Source organism: Papaver somniferum, chromosome 3 (genome assembly GCF_003573695.1).
Source record: "Papaver somniferum cultivar HN1 chromosome 3, ASM357369v1, whole genome shotgun sequence".
NCBI classification, from domain to species: Eukaryota; Viridiplantae; Streptophyta; class Magnoliopsida; order Ranunculales; family Papaveraceae; genus Papaver; species Papaver somniferum.
The window spans coordinates 138,726,418-138,735,759 of NC_039360.1; the positions used below are offsets into that span (position 1 = coordinate 138,726,418).

A 9,342-nucleotide genomic window follows, 5' to 3' on the forward strand; every position below is an offset into this window, starting at 1 on the left:
TTAAATCGAACAAAATAAACTAAACCCTAACTGGGTTTTTCATAATATACCTCATATAAGTCACTACACTTGATTAATTTTCGAATCGCTGATTAATCGAAGACGATGAAATTTCCAGTTTTAATGGAGGTTACAGTTGATGGAGAAGAGAAGATGAAGAAGAAGAAGATGAAAAAAAAATGATCTGATTTTCTGATTCATTAAGTTTAAAAAAAATGATTTGATTTTGGTCGATTTAAGGTGAAAAGGGTAATCTAGTCAATTTACATCCCCTTTAGAACATCTCCTAACCAACTAAAGGAACATTACTATCACAGTGTCGCCCCTCTACTAAATCATGCCCCCTGTACCAAGGTTGATTAGTTACGCCCCACATAAACTTCAAAAGCCAAATTTTAAAAAATCATATACTACATGCTTCACAAAAGATTAAATCAAAAAATGATACGCGTATACAGTACCTACTACCACTACTGGATGTACTAATTAGTGCTAATAAACTATTACATAAAGAAGAAGAAAAACCAGTTGTTCTCAGTTCAATCATAGAGATTGCGACGATGGTTCTTCACCCACGATGGTAAAAATCTCAACCCAAACTGATCTTTTAACAGAGGATATATTGATTATGATCTTTACTTATCTTCCACTAAACTCAATTTTCAAGTTTAAATGTATCTGTAAGCTATGGCTTTCTGTTCTCACAAAGCCTGATTTCATGACCAAATGGTTTCATTTTAACACCATAAATAAGTCTCTCCCATGGATTCAAGTTCACAATAGTTTTTCTCATAGAAAGAATGATCCTTTGAAACTTATGTATAGGATTGCATATTCTGATCTAAATTTTCAACTTGGGTTTCTAAAATCAAACCCTTTTGGAGGAAAATTACACCTTTTAGGTTCTAGTAATGGTCTATTACTTTGTAAATCAGTAAGTTCAGTTGATGAGATGAGTACTTATTATGTTTGTAATCCACTTACTGCAAAATGGGTTTCCATTCCTTCACCCCCTCAGTCCAAAGGACTTGGTGTTACTGGTTTCTTTTGTGAGAACTCATCATCCTGCAGTTCCCTAAGTTATTTTAAGGTTGTACATATTCCAAGTTTTGAGATGCCTTCCAAGGAATTCAACATTGATATATTTTCTTCTGATTTGGATGAATGGATATCTTGTGAAGTTTCGTGCTCTCAATATATCGAATGGAATGTTCCTCTTATTAACAACGTTATTACACATAATGGTGTTGTGTATTGGATTGAAGGGAGAAATAGGATACTAGTGTACGATCTCAGCAACAATACAACTGTTGGTGGTCAATGTAGTTTGATCTACTTGCCTGAAGAGGAGTTTGATGGCTTCATTAGAGCTCCCAATCCATTTCATACCTCTCGAAGTCAATTTCTCGGGGAGTCAGAAGGCTTGATTTGTTATGCTAGAATTAGCAGAAATCAGAGAACTTTGAGTGTATGGGTCCTTGAAGAGGACAACTGGCAATCAGTGCACGAGGATATTGAATTGCAAGATATCTCAGCGAAAAAGGAATCTCGGATGGTAGAAGGAGCAATTCAGGTTTTAGGTTTCAGTCCAGTAGACCGTGACATTGTTTTGCTCGGTTGCAAGAACTATGTCTGGGGGTTCAGTATGCAAACCAGAAGATCTGAAGAGCTCTCCTATCCGTCATTCTCAGCTAATACTCATTCAGATAGTGGGGATATCATGCTCTTGCCATTTGTGCTAAAACCAATGCCAACATTACTTCCACCTCCCTTTTAGACAGACATTTAAAATTGATCTTTTCTACGTTACAACTATTAAATAAAAGTAGAAAAAATATAAATATGGGAGGTTTACTGCATAAGTCATTTGTCTCTTGGTGTGGCTGTTGTTCATCATTTGCCAACTAGGTGACTGAGTTATCTTTCTTCATGAAAGTTACTATGAATTGTATATCTTGTTTGCACTAGCTCTAAATCAAAATGGCGAACCTGGTTAAGATCTTTAATTGTTTTTTAATTAATATCTCAAGAAACTATTAGTGTTTTGTTGCTACAGTTAATGTAAACTATGATGCCATGACTTCCTGTATTACATGTGCAATTTGTAGTTTATATAAACTCTTCCTGTAGGTGCATATGCAAGGAGTATAAAATTTGTCTTTTTGTACATTGAAGTAGTGCTTGTACAAGTGCGAGCCAATCTTCATTTCCAGGGATCAGAACTGGAATAGATTATGGCTCACACGCCAACTAGGATTGGAAGGTTTGCAACTGCTTCAGAGACTGGTCACTGGTCAGGTTGTGGAACTTATAGTAGGTTTAGAAATGTTTTAGAGAATGTGTCTTCCTGATGAGTTAAAAGAAGGCATGGATATAAAAAGGATCCATCAGGCACAGCATTGAGTTGGTCAAAATGCAGGTTGATAGAAATGTTGCTCGGGAGTATGTATACTCATACACATATGATGCTAGGCTGATTTGGACAATAGGAAGGATGAAGAAGAAGGGAGCTAAGGCTGCTTTGGACTACATGGGCAACTTGCAAGTGGAAACGTAAGATCTTAATCAAAAACAGGTACTTACGCCTCTTGTATCATGAATATTGGCTTCTGCAGTCCACTTGATGTTTCAGATATATGCTCTTTCTGTCTATATGTGGCTTGTTTTGTGTTCTATATTATGCATCATATGCTTACTTTTCTGTTATACTGATTGACAAAATTTCAAGTGATACAGACTCTTAAGTTGTCTAAGAAAGAAAAGGTACATCGTTAAATCCCCATCTACAGGGGTCGTCTGAGATTGTAGTTTGATTGCTAGAGATAACAAATTAGAGTACTAAGCATCCGGCAAAGAGACATTTTCTCTCGGTTAGTTGAAGATGGTGTTAAACTTGTTCTCACAACCTTCCAAAATCCCACGGCTAATGAATACTTCTGTATCGCCAACCAAATTAAGGTGTAATTCACTGTGGTTGTATTGACCATTTTGAAAACAGAATGGCCATCTTAAGCTACCAGAGGGTCATTTATAGGTCTTTCTAGCAAGTAAATAGCACGTTTCCATGATTTTATGATGAAATTATAACCGATCTTGTTTACTTGTGACCACTTGGGTTCCTTGGACAGTGTACTAAAAAATTTCTATGTACAGATAATTTTGATGCTTCAACTCTAAATCGTTCAGAATCAAATGAGATTGCACGAGAATTACAGAGAAATTTAGTTAGTCAGTGAAATTCATTCTAGCACACAATTATTTGTTGACAGAGTAAAACTAGATATCCAATTTGTTGGTTCGTTTGTGTACTATCTCTTTTCTGCTTGCTGTTTTGCAGTCCTTAATATCCAATTCCCCAGTTATTAGTACAGAGAAACTGAATTAGTTCTTCCTGGAACTTGTTTTGCGTTTTCAAGAAACTCCTCCGTCGGTTTTCTTCTTAATGGCAGGTGAAACTGAGTGTTGGAGACTTGGAGTTCCTAAAGGCAGTGAGTGAACTTCACTGTGGTCCAGGGTTGATGAATCTTTCCAAGGCTGCTGGCTGATGAAAACAGGTAGGTGAAAGCTTTTTCAGTGAGCTACTTTTTTGGAGAGGATGATGACATGTACGATGACTGTTAACATCCCATGAGAGAATCAGCCACAATGACTTTGAAGAAACTAATTTTAATATAAGATCAAGAGTTTTCTGTTACAGAGTTTGGTTGGTGCCGGGCAGCACCAATCCTATCAGAGTTCAAAGCATCAAAAATAACTCTAGGAGGGTATAGGCTACCTGATTTGCTCTATTAGTAACATAAGCAAAGGCAAGGGCTTGAGTGTGTGGGTCACTCAAAGATGTAGCCAGTCTGAAATCTTTCCAAGTGGTTCTTGACTGCAGTGTCGTTGAAGACCCTTGGGTCTTATCCATGCATCTGATGAGAGAAAGAGATCATTGTACAAATAAATCTTCTCAACTTGATAGGATATAAAGATCATGAAAGTTTTATTTTGCTCAAGAATTTATTTGCTCTGTAAAAGCAGCACTTATACTACATGAAGTAAAAAAAAAAAAAAGAACACTTCAGGCGAAAAATATAGAAATACAGGAGTTAAACGTTTTCTGCTTGGGAATGGTAGGAGGACTTTATCAGTGGAGCTGCACTCTCATCGTGAACCATCTCTGAGTTGGAAGATATTTCGTCCTTCTTGTAATGGTACAACACATAACGTTGAAACAAGAAGATAAGGTCGTAGAAGATGGATACCTACATCGCAACATTAGTTAGGAAGCAAGACAAAACCGTTTACGGGAGTACAGCTTTCCACACTCACAACCATAAAAGAGTGATGAAATAACTAGTTCCAAAATGATGCATATACTGTGAATTTGGTTTCAAAGTGGTTATCCGCTATCCATCAATCACAAACAACATCAAAGTATTCATCCTAAACACATGCGAATGTAACATAAAAGTCATAATGAAGCAAGTTCAGTACCAATGAGAGCAAACACTTTCCCAAATTCCCGTAAAAGTTCACCAAAGAACCTGTGTAATAATTAAGTAGCATAAAACATAAAATCAGGTGTAAAGCTTGGCATAAATTCAAAAAGATAAACTCTTTTAGGGATATGAAAGGTTACACACCCTGATCTATAGATTGCATAACCATTTGTGTATAGCTGGTCACACCTCCAAGTAAATCAAGGAATACGTAGCCAGTGCTCCATCCTTCAGTGCTCTTCCGCTTGCAGTTCAAGAGGACCTTACAATTAAGAATTCTTAGAAGCTCAGCAGTTGCCTATTATTAAAGAATGAAGCAGAGAATACCACTTGGAATGTATAAAGCAAATGGGGTCGACGTTAACTTACCTGTGGAATGTACTTGATGACTGTCATGGTGACTTGTATTGCGCTGAAAGAAGAACGGAAGTTGTAGCCCATCTCATTACAATGTTCAAATGACAACTGAAATTGACTTCTCAAGCAACAAGAAAACTAACTTGAAGACAGATATCAGCCATAGCCAAGATTGGTTTGGCCATGCTACAAATGAACAAACTGCAGCAGACACCCAAACTGCTGCAGTGATTGCAATAGAAGATCTGGCGACCTTCTGAGTTCCACGCTGTGCACAAAACATGACATTAGCAACTACACCATAAAGCCTTTTTGCCTAAAAATCACCAATCCTCACATCCTAACAAGACTTAAATCAACTTACTTCATAGATAAAAACTTGGTAAAAGGCAACTGCTGTCAGCATAACAGAATGAGTTGAGAAAGCTACATCGTTTGCAGCTACGGGGATCATCTGTACATTCCCAAACAAATCAATCACAACCCCTTATTTGTTTTACCAATAGATGAGTGATTACTAGAAAACCTGAAACATATTACTTATTCATTACCCCACCATCGACATAACTGAAGTGAGGACCCTCACTTCTTAATGGGTTATACATTTTCTTTCTTTTTTTCTCTTTAAGTGGTCCCATGAATCCAACTCAAAATAAGCTTCCATAACAATACTATATTAAGCTGGTGTGAAGTGAAACATAACCCGATCAGCATAACCTTCTAAACTGATTCAGTTGAAAGTTCCTAAATTACTAACTAATTTAAGCAAAAATGAGCAATTTGATGTTTAACAGATAAGAAAGAAAACCTGGTCAAATCCATATTTCTCATGATATTGTCTCTGAACAACAGGACTAAAGTAGAGAGTGGCGTTGTAGATAAGATATGATGAGTGCTTTGTCAAGTTCAGAACCAAGAAGTCAAAATTCAGTCCTACAACACTTCGATTAAACAAAAGAATCGAAAACTAATCAATACCCAGAGTAATGAAAACCCAAAACTTTAAATCTATCAAACAAAATTATAATCCTCAGAATAAAAAGGAAAAAGGAGTGATACCTTTTTGTTCTGAAGTTGAGAATAATCTGAGGATAGAAACTAAAACCCCAAGAAGCAAAAGAAATCCAACCAAAAACTATGTATGCGATTTCTAATGGAGTGGAGTTCCATGCATCCATTCTCTCTCTGTTTAAAGTTTTCTTTTAGTTCTTCTAAGAGAGTCGGTACTTGACAGAACTCTTCCGCCAGCAACCAAGGGAAACAACAACACGTAATGATAAACTGAAGTGATTGAATTGCTATCTGGCTTTCATTTGAACCATTTTTTTTGGGACCATCATTCCAATTTTAATAGGACATTTAGAAGTAAATTGAAGCCACCTATTATCCACATATTCTACAACATAAATACCATTATATTATTTAAGTTATCCTTTTTCTTTTTTAAGTTTAATATTTTAATTTAAGTATTTTTTAATTGTTTTCGGGTTTGGTTCATCAAGACCTTAACTCTAGCAATATGCAAATTCACACGTATTTTTCCTGCAAACTCATAACTTTTAATTCGTTTTTGATTGAAAAAATTGAGTAGTAATCATGAAAATAGGGTGAAAATGGAAGTTACGGTAGAAAGTCCGGTTAGTAGAAGTTTAAAAAAACCTAATTTGGCAACCGAACTTTCTGAAATCAAGAACACAAAGAACACTTCGGCTAAATCAAATTTTCTAGGCGTAACCGAACTTTTATATAGAACACCAAATGTGGAGTTCGGTTAGTTCGTAAAAAATTTCTCCTTAGCCGAACTCTTCTCTGTAAACCCATATGTTGACTTCAGTTGGTTCGCAACAAAAAAAAACAAAAAAAAATCTTAACCGAACTCTTCTTTGTGAACCCACATTATGTTGAGTTCGGTTAACTCGCATTTTTTTCCCTAACTAAACTTTTCAGCTCATGTAACTTCGGCTACTTTTTACTTATTTTCTCCTACCCGAACCTCAAGTTCGACTAGATTTGTTTTTTTCCCTAGCCGAAAAAATATACAAAAAACAAAAAACAAAAAAGACACACAATTTTTTTTTTTATAATTTTTGAAAAAAAATTTAAACAAAAAATTTCGACATGATCTTGTCAGAGACAAGTTTGTGGATATTTGTTTTCGAGCTAGTGTGGAGTCCAAGGTTGAAGCTTTCTTGGGGTTCCTTTCTCAAGATGTGGTGATTCTAGGCCGGCGGATATTTTGGTCTACAATTGGGAGGATGGCCACAATACTTGCTTTGATGGAACTGGGGTTTCTCCATTTGCTGGGGTGGTGTGCAGGCTTCTACTCCTGGCCTTGCTTTGGCTAAGGCTGTTGAGCGTAAGCGGATCAAGTGTCTTGAAGAGTTCGACATGATGCTAAAATTCATGTTGGAAATTTTCTTTTTATTTGAATAGGTTTAGTTATTCAAAAAGTTTCTTGTAAATTAATAACTTTTCTTAATAATAAAGTTAAAAAAATAAAAAACTAATTAAAAGAAACACTAAAAAAAGTTAATTTTGCTTTTAGCTCCTATTTCTGATATTCTTAAGAAAATTGAAGAAAAAAAGTTTAAACTAAAACAAAATTAAAAAAAATGAATATATATTTATTTAATTAAAGGGTAACTCAGTCATCTTCACCCTTTAGGACATCCCTTATAACTATAGGGGAGATGGGCTAATCAAATCATGGTCCCCCAAAAATATTATGGTCCCCAAAAAATCGTTCTTTCATTTGGTTGCATATGATATTTTCCAGGGCCTACCTACCTCGGACTTGGAGAACTTATGTTCTCAGAATAAAAGAATAGATGGCTACCGGGACTTGAAGTGATTTTTTCCCCTTTTTAATGAAAACTAGTCGTTTGTATTGCTCGGGATCAGATAGGTTGTTCCAGACTCCCAGTTGCGCACGAAACTTATGTACTCTCGTGTTACTGTATCTTAGATTAGAAAAAAAATTTAGGAAAGTTACCGGTTCAATCTTCATATACATGATAAAGAAGTTCTTCAAATGTCTTTGTCAATCTTCTGTCTTCGAGGGTAATGTATGATAGATAGGGCTGCACATGGTTCGGTTTTTATCGGTTTTTGGCAAAACCTAAACCGAAACCAAAGTACTCGGTTTTCCAATAATGAAAACCAATGAAACCATATAGCATATTCAGTTTCATTGGTTTCGGTTTCTACTCGGTTTTGTTAAAAACCATACGGTTTTTGGTTAACCGAATGATTTATAAACAATACTGTGCCAGTGCTTTATAGTTTACACAAACAGTACACCCAATACTACAAGCGACAGAAAAGTTTACTGGCAACATATCAGAGGCATAAATGACGAGCAACTAAAATGACAGCAAAGGCTTTAACGTGAATAATCCTCCTAAGAGTCCTAACCATTCATTAACTACAATTCATCAGTGTGAAAAGATTCATTCTGCTATGGTCACTATTAATCGGTTAACCAATTGGTTTTTGGTTCGATTTTGAGATAAAACCTAAACCGAAACCAATACTTTTGGTTATCTGAAACTGACAACCATTAATAAACTATAGCAATATGGTTTCGGTTCGGTTTAAAATCTTCGGTTTCGGTTTCGGTTTTCGGTTCTGATTCGGTTTTGTGCAGTCCTAATGATAGACACATATTTGTGTCTTAATTAGTCCTGATAATGTATATTGTTGGTGCTCATTTTTGTACAAATTTAGGTAATTATTTTGTTTTTGTAGGTAAATGAATAAAATGGGCTCTAGCGAGAAAAAACAGCTAAAATTGGGCTTACATGCAGAGAATATGAGTTATTGGATACCTTGAAGAAAATGGACCCAAACTTGAATGTCGACATCATTTGCACGTAATATTTCTTACAAAAAAAGAATGTTAAATGCCAACTTCGTTCACAAAGATGCTCGACTAGGACACATGCACATACATCACAAAATTATGGAAGTTTGAAATACAATATAGTAAAGAAGATTAATTAAACATAAAGAATATTTTGAGACATTATGAGCCATATAAACAAAATAAGTGAGAATATTTTGTGGAGTGAAATCAAAAATATTATATGTGGCATAGATGACGTGGCATATTCTTATTGCTGACTTTGTTACTACTTGCCACATGGAAAATTATATTGGGTTGATGATGTAATAATGGGAATTAAAATGGAAGTTAGGATTCTTCTGGCCATATATATACCGTGTTATACAATCAAAAGAGTAAAATCATGTGGCATAAATGACGTGGCATATTCTTATTGGTGATTTTGTTACTACTTGCCACAAATTATATTGGATTGATGATGTAATAATGGGAATTAATATGAAAGTTTGGATTCTTCTGGCCATATATATACCGTGTTATGCAATCAAAAGAGGAGGTCGGAGGTCCGTAGTCCATTAAATAATAGCATTTTTATCGTTCTTTTCTTATTCTTTTCTTTTTTAATGGAGTAATCTCTTCACTAGGGTTACTAATGAA

General features: G+C 35.4%; 2 protein-coding genes across 5 annotated transcripts; one reads left to right on the forward strand and one right to left on the reverse strand.

The window, feature by feature from the left end:
* The first annotated feature begins 577 nt into the window (after positions 1-577).
* LOC113360030 (F-box protein At5g49610-like) lies at positions 578-1,777 on the forward strand. The gene has a single exon (XM_026603581.1). The coding sequence runs from the start codon at positions 578-580 to the stop codon at positions 1,775-1,777; it is 1,200 nt and encodes a 399-aa protein (XP_026459366.1).
* A 1,282-nt stretch (positions 1,778-3,059) lies between these two features.
* LOC113357508 (cystinosin homolog) lies at positions 3,060-6,129 on the reverse strand. Of its 4 annotated transcripts, XM_026600927.1 has the most exons (10): positions 5,901-6,128; positions 5,650-5,782; positions 5,206-5,295; positions 4,985-5,109; positions 4,854-4,896; positions 4,629-4,746; positions 4,480-4,529; positions 4,087-4,247; positions 3,776-3,914; positions 3,060-3,614 (listed from the first exon to the last, which is right to left on the reverse strand). In XM_026600927.1, the coding sequence occupies exons 1-8, from the start codon at positions 6,017-6,019 to the stop codon at positions 4,092-4,094; spliced, it is 834 nt and encodes a 277-aa protein (XP_026456712.1). In that variant the 5' UTR covers positions 6,020-6,128; the 3' UTR covers positions 3,060-3,614; positions 3,776-3,914; positions 4,087-4,091. The 4 variants fall into 4 exon arrangements, with proteins under 4 accessions (XP_026456712.1, XP_026456713.1, XP_026456711.1 ...); XM_026600928.1 differs by lacking the exon at positions 4,087-4,247 and having other exon boundaries at positions 5,901-6,129; XM_026600926.1 differs by having other exon boundaries at positions 3,175-3,541; positions 3,776-4,247.
* Positions 6,130-9,342: the final 3,213 nt, after the last annotated feature.

Bases quoted from the DNA above. Each gene is read 5' to 3' on its own strand.
- LOC113360030 (XM_026603581.1), top strand. From the start codon at position 578: ATGGTAAAAATCTCAACCCAAACTGATCTTTTAACAGAGGATATATTG.
- LOC113357508 (XM_026600927.1), bottom strand. From the start codon at position 6,019: ATGGATGCATGGAACTCCACTCCATTAGAAATCGCATACATAGTTTTT. The intron at 4,897-4,984 runs GTTAGTTTTCTT...TTCTTCTTTCAG, and splicing joins TGGCTGATATCTGTCTTCAA to CGCAATACAAGTCACCATGA. The intron at 4,747-4,853 runs GTAAGTTAACGT...CTTAATTGTAAG, and splicing joins TCATCAAGTACATTCCACAG to GTCCTCTTGAACTGCAAGCG.